Here is a 20849-nt window from a genome sequence, read left to right on the forward strand (position 1 = left end):
TTGGTCTTGTAAAATCAAAACCCGACTCAGTTTCAGATTGAGTTAAGGTTAGAATATCAAATAGCCGAAAAACCCGAGCTTCTCTGCATATATGTACGTATATATTTTATTCATTCTATTATGTTATATTGTTTCCTTATAAGGATTTATTCTTGTCAAAAATAAGGTTGAGAATATCAATTTTAGAGAGAATAATTGAATCAATCATGTTAGTTTCTTTTTAAAATAATCAAATCTCTTTGATTTAGTTAGAATATTGAATTTCGGTGTTATTTATCTCTTAATTTATTTATTTAACAGTGAAAAGGCGTTGAGTTCTTCACTGTTTAACATTGAAACCCGAGAAACTTGACCAACCCGAGTTGGGCTTGGGCTGAAAATTTAAGGTCCGACTAGGGCTTGGTCCCGGGCTTGGGTTGAAGTATTTGAAACTCAGGTTAGGCCTCAACCCGCCGAAGTTCCACCCCTAATCTTTCTACCTCGTATACACACGTACTGCAGAGAAATTGTCTCATCTTAATGATCAACAACTGCTAAGCCTGTGTGCGTGCTTGCGTAGGATTCTTTTGTAACTGAGAAAACACATACTCATCTTAGGAAGGATCATCCTAAGATTGTTAAGGACATCATGACTAGGAAATAGGATTACTATCTCTACTTTTTAGGTTTGAATGTAGCATGGTCAATGTGTTATCTTAACTCTTAAGTATGTTAGGCTTGAAGCCTATCGTTATTGTTGTGTCTTTTGTTAGGTTTGTAGAACCGTCGAGCTTTGCTTCGGTGACCCACTAACAGTGGACGGTACAGTTGTATCGAGGCTCAAGTTTGGATGGCAGTGAAGTACCGAGTTGGAGAAACATGATCAGCAATATATGAGTTGTTGGATCTTTCACTTTGGTTCAGCATCCAAGTACCAAGTCCTCCACACACTTTCGGTATCGAGATACTGACCTTCTAAAATGAACCTAGAACTTGATTATGAACGGTAGGGAGATACCGAATTTGAGAAGCAGATTCGGTACTTGGTTACCGTTCAAGATTGCCTTGAGGAAATGTACTTAAATTTTGACAGCCTGTCGAAATTTCGCCCCAAGCCCATTTTTCTCACGAAATTTTCTCTCCCCACATATATATAAAGAAACTTTGGTTAGGATTGAGTCAACTTTGAGAGATTCATTTTCAAGGGAATTGTGTGAGCTATATTGAGCTAGGGTTTGAGTGAGGTTGTTTGTTCTTGATTCTAGTTAACTCTTGTAAATTCTCCAATCTTTACTATAAAAGAAACTCAACTCTTGTGTGGACGTAGGTAACATTTACCAAACCACCTTAAATCATGTGTCTCTTTGCATTTACTTTCATACTTATTGATTGCTTGTGGATTAAGTAGTAGTCTTTAATGCGACTTCCTTGGTGTGACCTCCAAGTTCGTTAAAGTCATTTGGGATAGCTAGAGAGTAACTAGGTTGATGTGTGACTTTCTAGTGAATTCTCCCAACATATTTGTGTTCCTCCTTTTAATGATCTACTCTTAGGGAGGCTTTGTAAGGTTTAACTATTTACAATATAACATGTGGGGGTCTGCCTTAACCCCAGCTTTTTTAAAAAAACTACTATGCTTGTCTTCATTATCACATAATACTATCAATGAGGTGTGAAAGTGTCTGCATATTTCTACAACTTAGCCATATGAACATTTTTAATGCTAAATGCTTCTTATGGGATTTTTTTTTTCCTGGTAAGATTAATTGTATTAAATGAAAAAGGAAATAAAAATTACAAAAGGTGTCTAGAGATGATGCAACATGCTGCATTCTCTATGTTCATGCCAATTCAAGCAGACTACTATTTCCATTTATAAGAATGGTAATAGCTTACATTCATTGAAATATGTAAAAAGTCTGGAATGGACCTTCCCATTTATGAAGCCAATCGGGTTTTCTTTCCTGAACTATTCGTTCATTGACAGCAAGCGATGAGCCAGTCTTGGCCAACCTATCTGCTGTATATAGTTGGCTTTTCTAAAAATGCTAGTGATCTTGATGTCCGGAACAGCAAGCGTACAGTTGTACCACCTTGCTTGCAGTTTCCACGGTGCATTTCTCTAAAAATGCTAGTGCAGCTACCTCCAAGTCTGTTTCTACCCATAGCTTGTACCATCCTTTAAATAGACATTGCAATCTCCACCCCTTCCAGAATAGTCATACACTCTACCTAGAAGTTGGTACCAATACCAATATTCTTCCACACTGTAATCTTGAAGCCACCCATATTGTCCCTATAAGATATCCCAATACCAGTAGGTCCCAGATTATCCAACGAAGCCCCATCCGTGTTCAACTTCAAGATATTTGGTTCAGGAGGTATCCAAATACATTGCTTAACAGTTGGTGCATTTCTAGTTTTGGAGCTCACATCCCAGACCTTGAGAACACCTGCTTCAAACTGTGTTATGTAGCTGTGGAGTTTAACTAAGTTGCCAGAGAGTTTCACTTGGGTTCGAATGTAATACTTACATTCGCAAATGTTCCTTTTTTTCCCGGCCCTTCAAAATGGATCAAATATCTATGTCTCCATATACTTGTTAGCTCAACAACTATACAAGCATTCCATAGTTGTTTCAACCTAGAACTCCATTGGTTATTCACTTTCAAAGCATCATTCAAACAAGCAACATACCTAGTGTTAAAGGCTTTAGCTATCCACTGCCACAACTCGTGAGAGAAGCCACACAGCCAGAAGAGATGGTCATGTGTTTCTGGACATTGCCGACACAGTTTGCAACAAGAAGCCATGTGTACTCCCCCTTCTTTGTATCCTCTCATCAACAACAACACCTCTTTGTAAGATCTTCCATGCGATTGTTGCTGGCCTTGGATGTATGCAACTATTCCAAATGCATTTACTCCAAGTAACCATGTAACGACCCACCCCATCCTACCACGTCGATATTATCTTCATTTAGCTACTGCGGACATCTGACAATGTGGGGTTTTCGAACTCCAGGCAACAGCTTCCCAGGATGTCACCCATCCTTGGACTACTCCAGCCCGGGAACGCTTAATTGTGGAGTTCCTACGGAATTCCAGCTAAACGTTCCAGAAAAGGCCTCGATGTTAGGATTTGGAAGATCAATTACTCATAGTCAAGATTTTTGGACAGCTGCTTAAATGAAGTGGGATCACACCATGGTGCAACCGGTCACCCAAACTGGGCCAGGCGCCTTTCCATCATACCCCTCCTCGGCCATGCCCAGGGGTATCACAAACCATCTGTTTTTTCGTTCTGATTTCGACATATGCCGACCTTGTAGAAAAGCTTCCTTTCATGTTAGAACAACACACAACATAATCACTGAAGCTTGAGTTACATTTATGTACTGAACTGATTCCCACATTCATATCATCTATTACCTCCTGCAATATGGCAAGAATGCACCCTTGATCATCTTCCAAGAGGTCGCAAACCTTCGTTCTGCACCCTTTCAGTTCTGCTGAGTTGATGTTGAGCAACTTTTGTAAGGATTTTGTCCCTAACCAATTACTTCTCCACAGATCGACATTCTCATCATCTGTCACCACCCATTGAGTTCTTGGGATTACTTTGATTAATGCCTCATTAATGTCAGCCCATATTGAAGTAGGCCTATGATATGTGATTATCTCTTCATCTTTGTTGAAGTACTTAGCTCTCATTTTTTTTTTCCCGATAATAAGTACTTAGAGCATCTCTAGGTGGTGGTAGTATCACCTTCAAATTTGAAAGCGAAATTTAAAGAAATTGGACGCAAATTTTGACCAACTCTAGGTGGCTGCAAATTTCATCCGCAAATTTCACCCCACCCACGCCATTAATATCTTTGTTATTACGACACTCCCAATATGTCAGCCCCAAAAAAAAAAAAAAAAAAAAAAAAAAAAAAACCCACGCGACATTCTCACTGTCGCGCGAATGTCGTGCTAAAAAAAAATCCCCCCACACGACATTTGTACTAGTGCGTGACATTACCACTGTCGCGCCGCATCTGCATCCGAAATCCCAAATTTGCTGACAAGAATACAGCTAGACAGGTGATGCGACCGAATTTGCTTCCACCTAGAATTAAATTTCCACGAAATTCCGAGTTTTGAGAACAAATTTGAAAAATTTGAGAGGTGATACTACCACCTAGCTAGAGATGCTCTCATAAATACATCCAAATCACTATCACTAGCAAGGATACCGGCCCCATGCCAATTTCATATTTGGATAGCTACATTCATACTTGTGGGTCTTCGCATACCCAATCCTCCTCCTGCTAGTGGCTTAGACACTCTATCCCAACTTATAGTTACTCCTTTCCTAATGGTCGGATTTCTTATGGGATTTAATTTGCAATAAAATTTGTGTTTCTGTTACTTTTATATTCCTGAAATAACTGGTTAATTTACCACATCCTCGGCAGACTGTAGTTGAAATTTCATTTATCTCGTCTAAAGATACCTTCAGCTCTAACCCTAAATTCCATCATTGGTACGATAAAAATATTTTTAATTTGGATCTGATAATCCATGTTCAACACTTTAAATAAAAATAAATAAAGTTATTACCATCGGATAGATGAGCACCTAAAAATCATTAAACAAGATTTTTGAATTTATTTCCAGTCTTCAGTAAATCCGAGGTGACCCATTTGTAACTTCTCTGCCTATCTCAAAGATCCAAATCTGTTGAAGTTCAGATAGGACCGAATCAGATCTACTTTCTTTGACGGTTTGACTACTTTGACACCCTAATTAAAGACTAAAAAATGTGCAACAAAGTCAGCTGAGGGCTGAGGCAAACTGCAAATCTTTAACTTAGAACATGATGAATAAATCCCAGCAAGGTCAATGCTACTGATTTGGCTAGACATCAAGCTGACATTATATACTACAAGTCTATAACCATAATAAACTTTGAAATACAGAAATAATATATCGGAAAAGAATACATTAGCCTAATTTCAGTTAGCAAATAACTTCTACAAAGGTAAGTAACTGAAAATTCAAGATGACGAAATGGATCTATGAGCCCAAGTACACAAAGGAAGTGGCTTCACCACTGTAAATCTTTGTAAAATATCAGAAAACCCAGTTTATACACTTTTTAACACGTGCTAACTAGACATGAACTGACATAATCTACAATTGCGAGTGGTGCCAGTTTCATCTTTCCTAGAAACAATTTAATCAAAAAAATATATGAATTACATTACAATGAGGAACTATTTTACACAAAATTGGGCACACTGCAGAATAGCAACAGGACTGGAGTCGAAGTTCAAGCTTTAAAGCTGTGAAGATTCTTGGCCATTTTGATCAGCTCTATCAGTAAATCATTTCAAACCTTCGGCTTTGTTCTGCAGCTGGCTTGGTCACAGGTACGTGTTCCAGAACAGGATTTCTCTACAAAGAAGGAAAAAGAACTTGGCTGACCATCTTTGTATTCTTGATGGCCTGTTGTACAGAGTTGTAAAAAACCTCTGGCTTTTTGGGTCCATTGAGAATCATGAATCATGTGAACTTTGAACCATCAAAGTAACACGCTTAACACTGTCCGCACGTAGAATCTCACCTTTATATCCAATCTGAAAGTTATAACCATACTCAACCAACTTAAACCATATAACCAATTTTTCATTTCAACCAGTAGAACTTACCATAACTATAGCATCTAACCCCGTAAACTCCCCCTTCCCAGTTGAAGGTTGGAATTGATACCGCAAAGAGATATAAAGGACTTGTAATTGAAAAATTAAAGCATGCTGATCGCAATAACACAATAACTGAGGACAGATTTGATGAACATCAACTTTACCTCATTCTGATTGATATCAGGGGAGAACCACCGCAGTAACACTCCAAGGTGTACAACAGCAGGTATCAGCTTGAAAAGCAATGGGGTAGTCACCTGTACAATTACTGTATAAGTAATTCCAATGCTATCATGTCGGATCATGCAATATTCACTTCCGGAAAATTAAAATTGATGGAATCCCGCAAGCGATTTAAATAACAGAATTTTAGCACACCTATGCACAACTACAAGCTTTTACAGCCATTGCTGTCCAGTGTGCTTGCACCATTTTAACATACATGAAACTAGCATATTGACTTGCTAGTGAGTCGCTTTAACCACGCTTTTGATGCAAAAGCTGAAGAATGAATGTGATGTATCCTAGGTTTTACATCCTTTTGATCATCCCCATTTAATTTTTGTTTTTGTCAGAACTTCAAATCAATTATGTCAAGCAAAAAAACAATTTCCTCTAGTGCGTTTACTACAAGAGAAAGTGATCAAGTTTCTAGACTCACATTTTCATTCAACAATAAAATATGAAACTCAAAATATTAAAACACCATTCTTGATAATAGGAACTGAGATAAATTGCTCAAGGAGCAGAAGCAACAGCAATCCTCCCTGCAACTTGGTCAAGATCACGCCGTCCGCTAGAAGTGATTCTCCACCCACCCTTAGGATCATCCCCAAATTAGTTACAACTATTATTATTATTATTAGGGATTTTGAGGAATCGGTTTTAATTAGTATTTTTAGGTGTTTTAGGCTATTTCTATTTTAATTGATTTTTAATTACGAATATATTTATTTTTGGACTAGATTTCTATTTTGGAAGTTGTATTAGCTTATAGAGAGAATTGTAGGTCATCAGCCATAGTCAGAGTTGTTGGAATGATGAACTTTGAGTGATTGGAGACAGCCAAACAGGTTTTCTCAGTTAAATTCACCGTGTTCTTCGTGAGGAACAAGGTTGTCAAACCCATAAATCGTCATAGGCATTGGAATTAGGTTCCTAAGTAATATTGTGGTCATACATGACTATCCATTATGTTTTATTGAAATGTCAAGCTCACAGTTGTGAGGGACTGAGGGAGTAAGCTAATGTTAAGTCGATATTACACTGCTTAAATAATGCAAGGGGAAGCAAAATTCAGCTAATCAGCAGCTCTGAAGCCTGACTGAATCCATCTAACTATTAAGGATTGACCATTAGTTTTAGGGTCCAATAAGGATCCATCACAAACCATTTTTGTCAGATACATTGTGGGCGGGCAAGTTCTGGACACTCTGTGGACACTACAACGGCCTGGCGCGAAAGTTATATGCAAGAATGCTGCAAGTTCAGGTTTTTTCACATTGAAAAAAGTTTTAACAATTTGGTTACTTTATACACTAATACACATCAGATGGTGGTGGTCTTGTGGTAGAAGGATGATTTTAAATCCAGAAGGCGTGGGCTCAAACCCCACAAAGTGCTTGATTTTAAAAGTATATAGTTCCAATTATGGTTTTCTTACATTGAGTAAAACTATGAATAGTTTCACTACTATTATACACGTTGGGTGTTGGCGGTATTGTGGTGGAAAGATGCTTTGCCACGCAGAAGACGTGGTTTTAAAACCCAATAAGCTTGAGTTTTAGTAGCTGCCTAGCTGGACCTGAAACCTGGGTGGGCTCGAACACCCTCATTGGTAACAGATTACATAAATAAGCTTCCAAGTTCCAACCCAGGCTGGACTATATAAGTCCGGCTAGAATCCGAGTCAATGACTTCCCTAACCTCACATATCTAAACCATCAGATATAATGCATAACATAAGAATTAAAGGTGCAGAACTTATACTGCTTCAACTTAATTAATAACTGTACACAGGTAAATTACCAGGCTAAGCGCTGTTGTGCCTAGAAGCAACAAGTAGAGTTTACCCTGCAAAAGTTAAAAGATAAACAGTTTAACAAATGTCTGGAGTCTGAACCCACAGAAAAAAAATATGACCAAATAGAATGCACTTCACTTGATAACTATGCCCTGCTAGGTAGAAAGCAAACGACCAGAGCTAAATATAGGAAAATCAAAAGGACAAGTGCTTCAAGGGAGTCTAAAGTGCCTAACTATGTCTTGCTAAGTGATTTTTTCTAGGATAATTTCAACAAGCCTTGCCTCCATCATTCCATAGTTCATGACTTCATTGTGTCTTCAACCCAAAGACTTAAATCCAGCAAACTAAATTGGTTTACATTTCTTGCTTACCCTCCCACATTTTTTCAGCATTTTTCTTGCTCAATACCAAGCAAGCTTAAGAGACAAATCAAGGATGTGTTTGGTTTGTGGGAATAATTCATTTATTCCCCAACACATTCAAAGGCTAAAACCCTATTGGTTGGTTCATTCTAGTCAAAACGTTTGCACTCAAGAGCTCTATTCTCACCCAAATCTTCCACTCCCCATACTTTCCCACACAATTACAACCATTTTGAGTTGTGAAAAGTTCCTGCAAAATCAAGAGGATGATTCAAATTTGCTATTGTAATGAGACATTTCCCATTGATTTCCAGTTGGACTTATTCCCACAAATCAAATACACCCCAAATTCAGATGTGTGCACCAGGATTCTTTTGAGCTATGAGTCTTTTAGGACTGACTATATCTAAGAATACCCAGAACAGGGACATACACCATAATAACCATGTCATATGCACTTAAAATTTCTTTAAAAAGAACATCATTAATACTATGTGCGCCATGATGATTATAATGGAATCCGATACAGTGGTCTTGGTTTTTCTTTTTCTGAAAGATCCGTCATTTTACTACATCCAGGATGCAGAATTTAATCAACTGGTCATTAAACACATTATCATATGACAGTTATACATCAAGTAAGCAAGCCCACAAATAATGTTTCAGGCACTAATTATATGTCTATACGTTTTCCACTCCATTTTCAGTTTCCGGAATTCTGAATAGGTGTGAGTTTTCAAATCAACCATTTGTGTCGTTACAACGAAATCCAGAGTGCAGACTGATTAGAAGTAAAACATTAACACATAAAAAGGTTAAAAAGTAGGATAAAGACTTTTGTCAACCTCAACCAGATGAAGATTAGAAGCACGACTGAGAAGAACAAAAGCAAACTCTCCAATTTGTGCCAGAGACATCCCAACCTACAATATGATAAGTTCTTCACCAAAAATGGAAAACTACACGCTTGGAAGATGAAATACATTTAAATAATAAGTACACTTACCAGTAGTGAAGTCTTGTTGTTATAGCGGAATCCCTTGACAACAGCAGTGATCACAATTGTTTTTACGATGATCACCAAAATAACTGAAGCTAAGAGTATATCAACGTGGTTCCAAAGGAAATGGACATGGATCAGCATTCCTATGCTAGCAAGGAAAAGAGCAGCAAAGAAGTTGCGAATTGGTTCTACCTACAAAATGAACCAAATTGGAATGAGAACAGAATTAACTTGTATGCAACAGCCTGCTCAATAAAAGCAACTAAATATTACTATCCTCCAAACTTGCAAAAAAAAAGGCTGATTAATAATGGCTTTACCACTTGCTGAATGCAACATTTTAGTATGGACATGGATAACCACGTGTACTCTCTCTCTGCATATACATATATATACACACACACACATACCCAAGTAAAGTTTCCTCTCCCTTTCAATCCATTGCTGCTTATTGGAATGCAACCATCCCCCTAAGACATAAAAACCATTTTGTTTTTCTTGTTCTTTTTTTATAGTAAAAACATTATATCCTAATCTTTTAAATTTCCTTTTTCCCCGATGAAGTTGGGAATTGAACCCCCAGACTTAAGACATAGAACTATAGGTTTTATCTTGAAAACACAAGCCTTGATTCAGTTCCATGAGAACCTACAAAATAGAAATGCATCAAAATTGTGCAATTACAGTGTGATTTGTTATAGTTGATTTATATAGTGAAAATTGACTCAAATTATTACATTGAGGGAATAATCAGGATGGATTGCTTCTCCTGACAGACACAAATAGTGACAGTTCTGATTTAACAAGTGCTATATTGGTGGGCTATTCTTGGTAAAATTCCAACCATTGGTAACCTTCTTAATCCAAAAAACCATCTTAAATATTTGTTCTCTGCTATGAGTCTGAGGAGTAGTTAGTCATATTCTCGAGTGCAAACTTTCTTCGTGGAAAATGTGTTCGTTCTTTCATCCCCTGGAATCAGCTTCTTTAGCTTCGATGTGTGTGATCTGTCTGGCCTTTCCTCAGGGCCCTTCTACGGCTAAAAAAAGGGTCGAGAGAATATTCTTTTGCTATACTTGGGGCATAACGCTGGACAGGAGATGCACAAGTTGAGTCCAAGTATTTTTTTGCTCGGTAAAAATTTCCTTGTCATTAATAAATAAGATTAGGCAGAGAAAACCTACATGCAATAGAAAAGCATTACAACCAACGGCTAATGACCAATCACAACATATCCAAACCTAGCAACTGGTCCCAGCTAAACACCAAATGCTAAAAACGACAATTTCTAAACTCTTAAAACACCTTAGACCACTGAAATAAGAGGGCTTTGATAGACAGAATGATCACCTCCATAGTAGCTACGGTTCCTTCAAAATGTCTCCTATTAACTCGAGCCATATACCCCACAGAATCGCAAAAGGTAGAAGACTCCATTTCCAGACGAGTGAAAGGTCCAGTAGGCAATGGACCAAACAAACTCACCACCCGGTTGGGACACACCCAAGACAATCTAGACTCCAAATGGAAAGCAGACCAAATTTTCTAGTTCAAATAACACCCCAAAGTAACCATCCATAATTCCTGAGAATCTATTGGAATTATTACCATCTATCACGTGTCTTATGAAGCAAACCAAAAAACTTATACAAACGTACCAAGTTCAATAATTCCATGAACAAATGGAACAACTCTGCAAAATCTGATTATGTGTTTGAGTGTTTGTCTAGGACCTTCATACCCGTGTCCGTATTTCTCATTGAATCACACAGAAAACCAATATATTTAGGATATACTTCCATTCCTGCCAACATATAAAGGCAGAGAAGCATAGGTAAAGAAAATCTGTGGAGCTTTCTTCAAATTTAGATGGACATTACAATACCTTCTCCAACAGAAAAATAGTGAATACAGAGATCAAGACTTCATTTGTTTCGCAGAAAATCTTACAGAACCATAGCTCTGTCATTTACAAACATCGTGTTTCAATCATTTTTAATTGAATCATGGTTTTCCCTTCATAATCTCGAGATAAGGCAGCAGATGTTCATTCAACCATCAAACGTCTTTTAAGAGAATTGAGAAATATATACATAAAACAACAAAAAACAAATAATACCAGCAAAAATAATTGTTATTGTAATAATAATAATATATAATATAATAATAGTAATATAGTAATAATATTAATAATGATAATGATAATATAAATAATAACAATAACACCAATGATAAAATAATACTAATCTTACTTGTTCAAGCGTATGCTGTGAAAGATCAGTTGTTGATATCATCACTCCGGCAGCAAAGGAACCAAGTTCAAGACTTAACCCCAACTTGTCACTACACTGAAACAATGGAGGATATCCAAATCAGACGCTATTGTTGCATACTCGCATGAAACATTATTAGTAAAGAAATATTAGATGTTACTAGGTGAAAGTATCTGGAAGGTCTAGGTGATATAGGTAGCTCAAAGAACTCGGATGTTCTATAACAGACACCTTAGAAGTGATGTAGTACAAATGGTCTCTTGAAAGTCCAAAAGCCCAGAGGGGTGCAAACCGTTTTTCATTAATAGAAATGCCGAATATAACTCCTACTTAAAGAGCACTTCACCAATTAAGCGAAAGCAACAAACAAAACAGCATCACAGGTTTTGGCAGAAACAAGTCCGATGATCAGTTTTTAGAAACTTTGACCAGACCTATTACCGAATTGCTGAGGCATACAGATCCACAATTTTCGCAATTGAAGAAGATATTTTAGTCGGTAAAAATAAGGGAAAATTTGTTCAAACCCCCCAAATTTGAGTCGTGTTTGTATTAAACCCCCCATTTTTGAATCATCATGATTAACACCCCACTGTCGTCCCAGCACCATTCAATTTTCACTAAATACCCAAATTACCCCTAAAGCAGTGAATGTTCATCTTCCTCATTTTCTCCCATCACTTCTTTGCCTTGGCTGCTTCCAATTAATTTCTCAATAAAAAAAATTAACTATTAATCCTTTAAACATGGGTGGTGGTGCATGGTTGGTAATCGAGGTTTGAAATTGCTAAACTTATTTTCCTTAATCATTCATCTTTTTTTGTTTCATGCTATATAATTGGGGGTAAAGTCAAATTGATTCATTTTTATGGGCGGTTTAGACAAAATGTTTTCAGGGGTAATTTGGGTATTAGGTAAAATATGAACGGTACTAGAACGGAAACTGTGGATAAATCATGATGATTCAAAATATGGGGTGGGTTTGAACAAATTTTCCCTAAAAACAATTTGAATCTTAGCTAAAGTATATCCGCAAACGGAAGTCTAAATAGGTGAACAAATTGTAAACATTAAAACAGTTATAACTTTTTCAAAATCCTTTATTAGTACATGTTGGAATATATGATGCAATATATGCATCATATATTCCAACAGTACAAAATCTCACCACAAATTAAAAGTCTTTACGCAAATGTTTTTGCAAAAGTTGAGGGATTATCCCTCAAGACCACCAAGCTAAAATGAGAAATGACAATGACAATCAGAGAACTGGGAAGTAACACAAACCCAAGCTACAAGTAGACAGAAAGCCACTGCTGCCAATTGATAAAGTTCATTGCTCTGCATACATAAACAGCCATTAAAAATGGTAAACAGTTAAAGACATCTCAGGACATCACCAACAGTTTAATACAACCCAACGCTGCACTAGAAAATCCTACTCATGTGATTTCAACATTTAACCAAAGGAGGTAGGCTGTACCTGTGAAGATAGGCTAATCATCAGCTTGAGAAACCAAGGTACACAAGTACGAGATAAAATCGACAGGATGGCCAGAAATGAAAGCAACACAACCAACCTGATTGAAAAGAAAAAACAGTCAAAACAGCTCTTGTATTGTTTGAAAATATTTTCATAAATCAAGCTCCAAAATATTAATTAAGTAGAAAAAACAGACAACCCTTTCATTTTTAAAAACTATCTTATGTCAGAAGAATATCAGATCAAGCATCCAGTGCCAAGATGCTAACCAATAAAAAGTAGCTTTACCAGTGATGCAGAGATCAATATCACAACCACTATATTTGAATTTCAAGTAAACTTTTTCCTACTTATTAGAAGATGCTGTTCCTGTATATGAAATTGCATTTGATAAGAATATCACACACGCATGCATACCCTAGAAACCAATACCCACCCGAAAGAATTGATACACCATATGATTCACGTCCATATATAAGGTTACGCATAACAGTCATAAGATAGAGAGGCGGAAACAAATCCTACTAAAGTATATCTGAAAAAGGATGTCAGGAAAAGATGTAACTCAACACCATATAGAAATGATGCTAATCTCAAAAACCTAAGCTCAGCGAAAAAGTCATTTCCTCACCTTCCCCACTCTCCAAAACATACAATCAAAGTCATCAAAAAGACAAAACAAAAATTGGAGACTACGTAAACAAGTAAATAATGATTCACAAGCTATTCTTCTACAACTTTGGAATGAATACTATATAGGTCCTGTGCAGATCCATTACTTACGACTTAGTCATGGATACTACTCCTTGAAGAACCCCAGAAGTCCCACCCAAAACTGGAAGCAGTGCAAACAGCAAACCTACAGCACAATCCTGGTATACAAAGAAAGCTCAGAACTCGGGACATTTATTCAAATATCATCTATATATATAAGTGAATATAACCCAACAGTCCAACCAATAAAAATTGCAGTACCTGGAGAATAAGGGTTCCAACTGTGACTTGACCATGAAGGGCATTAATGCTATTTTTTTCCATTAAAAACTTTAAAACCTGCGGCAGTAATAAGAGAAATCAAAATTCCATTCCAACACCACTTTCAGTTTTAAATTTATACGTACAGATAGTTTCTACTTATAATCAACCAAAAGACCACAAAATCCTACTTAAATAACTAAGAATAAGATACTGAATATAAATATTATGCAGACCATTTCAACTAAACTTTAAAAATGTCAAACATGCCTGAACAGCCAAGCGCATCCGGTAGACTATGAAAGTCAAGATTACTGCATTAGTGGCATCTACAGACGGTAAGGTCTAAGTTTATTGGATCATTACATCTCATGATGTCTTGACCAAACGTGCTAACTAACCAGCATCATGCCCTAAATCAGTGTTTCGGTTTTTATCCCCTCACCTGAAAATGTCCATGCCACTCTTCTATCATATTTCATTTGATCAGGTTGTGATTATCAATATTTATACAACACGGTCAGGAATGTTACATCTCAGTTTTTGTCTTTTGTGCAGATGTACGCATGAGAATCTGAGACCAATATCTAAAGACGAAAAAAATGTCTACAATTCTTAAATTCAAAGGTGGTAGTCAATGAGGGTAGAGGATGGAATCTCATTAACAGAAACACTCTACTTATAGTGCTTCGATACAGGGGGTGGACTGGTAAAGTAAGGATCTTTCTAGACCAATACTTATTATAGCAATTCTAGTGATGCTCACTAAGAATTTCACGATTTGAGGCAATCATGCAAATAAATGGATCGTGCCTTATGAGAAAAACAAAAAAATGAAATCATGCAAAATCTTAACAAAATCTGGCTTCATCCTCCATTCACTGAAGGACACAATGCTTGGGAACTAGCACTCGAGAAAAAATAATGTACTAGTCAAAGTAAAACCTATATTTAGATATTTACAATATATTTTGAACAGCAAACAAGTAGAACAACAACATCATCAGGTTCAACAAGTATAAGAGAGCTACCACAGCTGTTGATGACATGGACAACAGTACACCAACAAACACCCCTTCCGAAGGTTTACCACCACACAACTGCAAAAACAGTGCAGCTCAGTACATCAAACTAAAGAAAAGAGAATGAAACACATATAACACCTTCCTTCAGAGTTTTTGTGTCTCAAAATGATTTGCCAAGTTAGGACTATAATACTAACTTGTATTTTAAGACAAGATAAAGGTTACAACAAATGATCCTGTGCAGCACTTTTACCCTTCAAGTGCTTGACTTGCCAATTTACCATGTGGAGTCCAACTCTCAAAATGATTTTAGGACTATAATACCAACATGTATTTTCTAAAGCTTAGTCAACTTGACGTAAATTATCTCTAAGGAAATGTTAGAAAGTAAGTCAGTGTTCCAAGGAAGTACGTGTTTGGTTGAGAAAGTAGCTTAACAGCAAAAGGACTAGAAGTAAGAGAAAGCTAATTTAGAAAGCCTAGATCTGACAGTGGAGTAAAAAAATTGGCTGGAAAAGCTCACCTTGAGAAACCTCCTAAAGTTCATACTCCTAATCAGTAATTTGTCATTTCTGTTTAATGGTTAAATCAGTTTAAATTACTCTTACAAAAAAAAAACGACATACCGAGGCTGTAATGCCGCATAAACACATGAATAGAAAGATCTGGAGTAGGCCTCCTAGAACAGCAACTGCTCGAACTACTCGAAGCTGCAAACGTGAAGAGAATTGCATCTAAATGACAAGTCCATTTAAAACTTCCAAAATACAGCATGCTAAGAAGCCAACCTTTGTCGCAGAAAACTCCAAGCCCAACGCAAAAAGCAGGAAAATAACTCCAAACTGAGCAACAGTTTCAACCTACACACAGTGAGCTACATCATAAGTAAATAAACAAAGCATCTGCTGAAAGTCTCACTGAACAAAGAAGATCATAGGACATCTGCCAATGATTATGCATGCCAGAAAATGGAATTTCTTTCCCCATTACTAATTCACAAAAAATTGTATATAATGTTTCACAACTAATATCATAATATTTCTCACACACTAGAGGTGCCCAGTTCGAACCTGGGCTCAGACATGGACTTTTCCAAGTAATATCAAACGAAACATCTAGATGAAACTGGTTAAACCTGTTTTTTTCTCTTTTGTATATGAAAGGAGTAAGAGCAACATAATTTCTCACTTTTCCAGCTTGGTGTATGTACCTTTTTTTCTTCAAACAAACCACGTACTTACTCCTGTTTTTAAAGGTTATATCCAGTTAAAACTAATATCGTGCTATGTGTAAAAAGGAGTTGTGCCCAATCACCACAAATGAATAAAAATAATGACGAGAATAGTAATACTAAAACCAATTATTAAACTATTTGATATTTATCAGTATTTGTTAAAACACCAGCAAAGACAATATTGTCATCTCATACAAGTATAGCACCATAAAAAATGTGAAGCAGGTTTGCCGAATTTTTTGATAAAAATTTAGAAATTCTTCAAATTTATATGTATATAAATAGACACACATAGCTCTGTTGGATGTTTTAAGTCTCAGCTCTCAAGTAAACAAGACGACCCGTGTCGTGGAATCTAATAGGCCAAGCAAAGCTTTTCTGTGACATTTGGCTTTTACAAATAACTAGGTCACTAGCTTACCCACCATAAACCAAGAGTCCTATTTGGCGTGTATCATACCTAAAGCAAGGACGTCATTTCTGAAGTTGATGAAGCATTTTCCTAATATTTTAATAATTTGAAAGTTTTTGACTAGTCGTTATAGAAGACGAGATAAAAGTAACATACTTGAACCATTTCACTGACAAAGCTCAAGCCACCTGGTCCGATTATAGATCCTGCTAGCAAATATCCAGTAATCACCTGCAATCATTTAAAAATGGGTACACTAAACTTTCAAAAGATGTATATATGTGATAACTAAACTATTATGAAAGATTAGTAAGTTATAATGAAAAAGAAAATCCTTAACATGTATAACCACATAAGCTTCAAGCAATTAGGTTATCATTATATAATACTTTGTTCAATAATTGCAATCATCATGAGTACTAATTATGTTCAGACCGGTTGTCCTGCACAAGCAAACGCAATTCCACCACATGTCGCAGATACAATGACAACCACAAGATCTGAGATTAACCTGAAAGGAAACAATTCACAAGGTTGGCAGGAATATTAGGCAATGCTTGCCAAACGTATAAACTGAACAAATTAATCTGCACACCTCAAGTCCAACTGCAGCACAGGATATTTTGATTTGGTATTGGATATGATAAAGACATTATCCTGAACAATAAAGTTTCAATATCAAATCCGATCATCATGTTGATAAAATTCTGAGCTGAAAAAATGTAGCAACATTTTCAAGAAAACAAAACAAAAAAGTGGGACAGGGAAAACTAGCAAGAGTTACTCATAATTGCACACGATTTTGACCACGCACCTTTCGATCAATAAGTGTTGGAGTATCTTCTGCTCGATTCTCATTATCCAAATTGAAGACATCGTGTAGTTTAAACGACCTACCATATATAATCAAGATGTAAGAGAGACTCAAATTCACATCACAAACATCTTAGAGTCAGTAATACTTCACCAAAATCAATCATAACTGGCACTTATTTTGAGTAAAAATATTGTTATTATCCGCCTAATTGAAGTACATACTTCTCCTTGTCCTTGGTTTCATTTTTCTTGGGCTTAACTCTGGCAACAGTTTCCAGAACTGCCTGATGAAAAAAAAAACCTTAGCAAAAGAAGTTGAACAACCAAACCTGCAAACAGAAAAGATAGTATTCCATTTTTCTCTCATACATTTTGGTATTCAATGTTGAAAGCCGAACATGTCAAGTAGTAAATACTCTTTTCGTTGACAAGAGGGAATTATTCAAAAATATGTTTAAAATGTCTAGCTCATAGATAGTACATGAGAACTCTAGCAATATTCAAAAGGGTTAATGTTAACAATGGACTTTTATCGTTGTTTTATTAAATTTTTTTTTTTAAGTTGACACGGATACGTGCGACCGTATCAGACACGGATACAAAGTGTCTGACCCGGCGAAATATCCAAATTGAGGTACATTACATACAATATGTGTCCGTGTGTGTCTGACACAGACATGTATCCAACTCATATTATTTTTGAAATATGGCGTGTCCATGCGTCCCAAAACATACAATCCTTACTCAGCAAGATGCTAAGCTCCGAGGCTACGACCTTCACACTAACACAAGAATTTAGACTTTCCATTACAAGACAATGCTATTACAATTACAACGTAGTATTGAAACCTAAATTTCCTCAAAGTCTTCAATCTCCTAAAAGGTAAAGCACTATATTCCCCTGGTGAAGGTGGGTTTCAATCCCAAGACCTTGGATTCAACCTCCGAACTTCTGAAGGCTTGACCAGTAAACCGCTGGACTAGTACAAAAGTAACAACTATGTAGTATGTGGAACATAGTATGACTTACTACTTCTGAAACTCAACAAGTGAAAGCGAAAATTACCGAAATACATAGATTTGTACCTAAACTTACTACTGAAGTATCAAGTCCAAGCACTTTTAAAATCAAACATGTCCACGGATATCGTAAATTTAATGGCAATATGGTCACACCGAGATTGCTCAGGCCATATCTTAAAATATCAAATTTAATAGAAACTTTCACTTGAAATGGGGAATCTCCTAACCGAAAATAATTTATTTCCTTACCATGCATATTACTGAGAAAATCTCCCTAAAACAAGCCAGTATACAACTAAATGCCATGCATCAAAAATAGAAAATCTCCCTCAAAATGCTTCCCCAATCAAACACATAACGAAGTTTATTCTCAAAGTCAACCCTGGCTTGGTAGGCTTTCTCCCCACTCCAAAAAAAAGGGTGTATATGTGTGTGTGCGTGCATTGTTGCTCCTCTTCGGAAAAAAAAATAGCACACTCATCCTTTCTGTGAACTAGTAAGTAGTTCATTGGTGAGTTGGTAAAGCCTTATGAATCAAGGGATCAATTTCTGTTAAAAGGGAAAAATAGAAGCATCCAAAAATAAAAAACCAACATTGTCTTTATCTGGCAATTCCAATCAAATGGTTGCTTTATCTATCATATATACATATTTAACAAAATAAATAATGAATCAGTTAAAACAAACACAGAGTACAACTAACCTGTTGATCAGCAACACTATTATTGAAACTTCCAGAATCAGATTCTGCCACACAAAAAAACAGTAGTTAATATCAAATCGCCAATGCACCACATTCTTCTAGACTATCTTTCTTTACTCTCTATGTTTTCATTTCTAACCAATAGTTCAGACTAGGTCACAGCTCAAAGTGTCGATGTAATTTTTCAAAAACCCTAGATCAAATTTCAAAATGAATACTAATATAATGAGATCGACGGACCTCCATTCTGTTCATTTTCAGGAAACTCTTTTTCCAAAGCACGATCAATCATGTCAGCAAAACTGTCTTCTTTTGGATCACTACTACTATTTGTTACATTCCCCTTTTCTATCTGATCTGACTCATTACTATTAAGAGAATAACAAACAGAACCCAAGCTAACAACAATAGCACTAATCAAGAAGAATAATAGCCAACTCCTCATCGCAGAGAGGAAGAGGAGGAGTGCGTAGGATTGGCGTAGGTTAAGAGTGAGTGATGTGTTGTTGTTTTTGTGTGACAACGTGGAACTGAAAAACAAAAAATTAAAGAAACAAAATAGAGTGCAAGTAGGAAGTCGCTATTTATAGCAGAGAGAGAAAAGGTGTTTGTTTGATTGTGATTATATATATGTTTGATTGATTAGTATCTGCGGTTGAGAGGAGTGTTACTGTTAACTAACCGTCTTTGGAAGTTGCGTATGGTGATGAAAAAATGTTGCGGGGGTCCCACGTCAGTGTAATGTGTGATTAGAGGAGAAATGCATCAAGCATGGCTTTTTTGAGCGTTCCAAGTTTGGACCAAATATATGGGTGCCTCGAGGAGGCTTGAATGGATGCGTCTAAATTTGTTGCAACCTATTGTTTTTCATGTATGCAACATTTGTTACGTGAATTATATATATATACTAGCTTTCGAACCCGTCCTACGAACAGGTGTCATTATATTAAATTATTCTAAAAAATATTAGCAACTATGTATATCTATGAGATATGAAAATTATATTAATCACTCATTCAAATTTATAGCACCACTCTCTATAAAAAGAAAACATCAAACCTTGATAAAATCCATCGACATAATTTTCTTGTAAGGTTTAATAATATAAATTTTATTGAAATTTTATGAAAATGCCCAATGTGGCGAAAATGATATTGAAACTATTTGAATAGCAAGATATTCCCAATCATAATAAAAGAATTATAATAAACACTACGTAAAATGCAAAACTATACTTGTCGAGACATTATATTCTCCCTACATATAATACAACTATGTTTCAGGGTTAGTTCAATGCATTTGCATCAAGTTTCTGATTTTACGTTAATTATTCTTTGAGGCTAGTTTAATGTAGTTGCATCTAGTTTTCGATTTCACATTAATTATTCTTTGAGGTTAATTCAATGTAGTTGTATCAAGTTTTTGATTTTCCGTTAATTATTTTTTGAGGTTAGTTAAGTGCAGTTGCACCAAGTTTACGATTTCCCGTTAGTTATTCATTAAGGTTAATTCAGTGCAGTTGCATCTAGTTTTCAATGTTTCATTAATTACTCATTGAGATTAGTTTATTACATTTGCATCCAGATTTCAATTTTCCGTTAATTACTCTTTGAGGTTAGTTTAATACATCTGCATCCAGTTTCTGATTTCCCGTTAATTATTTTTTGAGGTTAGTTAAATGCATTTGCATCTAGCTTCCAATTTTCAATTATTTATGCTTTGAGGGTAGTTCAATGCAGTTACATCCGGTTTTCAATTTCCAATTAACTATTATTTTTAGGTTATTTCAATGCATTTGCATCCAGTTTTCGATTTTCCATTAAATATTCTTCAAGGATATTGC

The 20849-nt window shown here is 36.1% G+C and overlaps 1 protein-coding gene across 1 annotated transcript; it reads right to left on the reverse strand.

Annotated features, from left to right (window-relative positions):
- Window positions 1-5055: 5055 nt before the first annotated feature.
- Window positions 5056-19636, reverse strand: LOC147512063 (K(+) efflux antiporter 4-like). Its single transcript, XM_086603644.1, has 20 exons — window positions 19247-19636; window positions 19007-19050; window positions 17503-17564; window positions 17279-17357; window positions 17060-17121; window positions 16900-16975; window positions 16621-16695; window positions 15607-15678; window positions 15445-15528; window positions 14825-14893; window positions 13794-13871; window positions 13602-13690; window positions 12819-12915; window positions 12623-12676; window positions 11315-11410; window positions 9066-9254; window positions 8905-8982; window positions 7700-7744; window positions 5836-5928; window positions 5056-5605 (listed from the first exon to the last, which is right to left on the reverse strand). The coding sequence occupies exons 1-20, from the start codon at window positions 19449-19451 to the stop codon at window positions 5525-5527; spliced, it is 1728 nt and encodes a 575-aa protein (XP_086459770.1). The 5' UTR covers window positions 19452-19636; the 3' UTR covers window positions 5056-5524.
- Window positions 19637-20849: the final 1213 nt, after the last annotated feature.

Source organism: Coptis chinensis, chromosome 3 (assembly GCF_015680905.1).
Source record: "Coptis chinensis isolate HL-2020 chromosome 3, ASM1568090v1, whole genome shotgun sequence".
In the NCBI taxonomy this organism is placed as follows: Eukaryota; Viridiplantae; Streptophyta; class Magnoliopsida; order Ranunculales; family Ranunculaceae; genus Coptis; species Coptis chinensis.

Excerpts from the sequence above, each read along its gene's own strand:
- LOC147512063 (XM_086603644.1), bottom strand. The coding sequence starts at position 19,451 with ATGAGGAGTTGGCTATTATTCTTCTTGATTAGTGCTATTGTTGTTAGC. Across the intron at positions 14,894-15,444 it reads TATGCGGCATTACAGCCTCG|TTGTGTGGTGGTAAACCTTC; the intron begins GTATGTCGTTTT and ends CTGTTTTTGCAG. Across the intron at positions 7,745-8,904 it reads CTAATCTTCATCTGGTTGAG|GGTAAACTCTACTTGTTGCT; the intron begins GTTGACAAAAGT and ends TAACTTTTGCAG.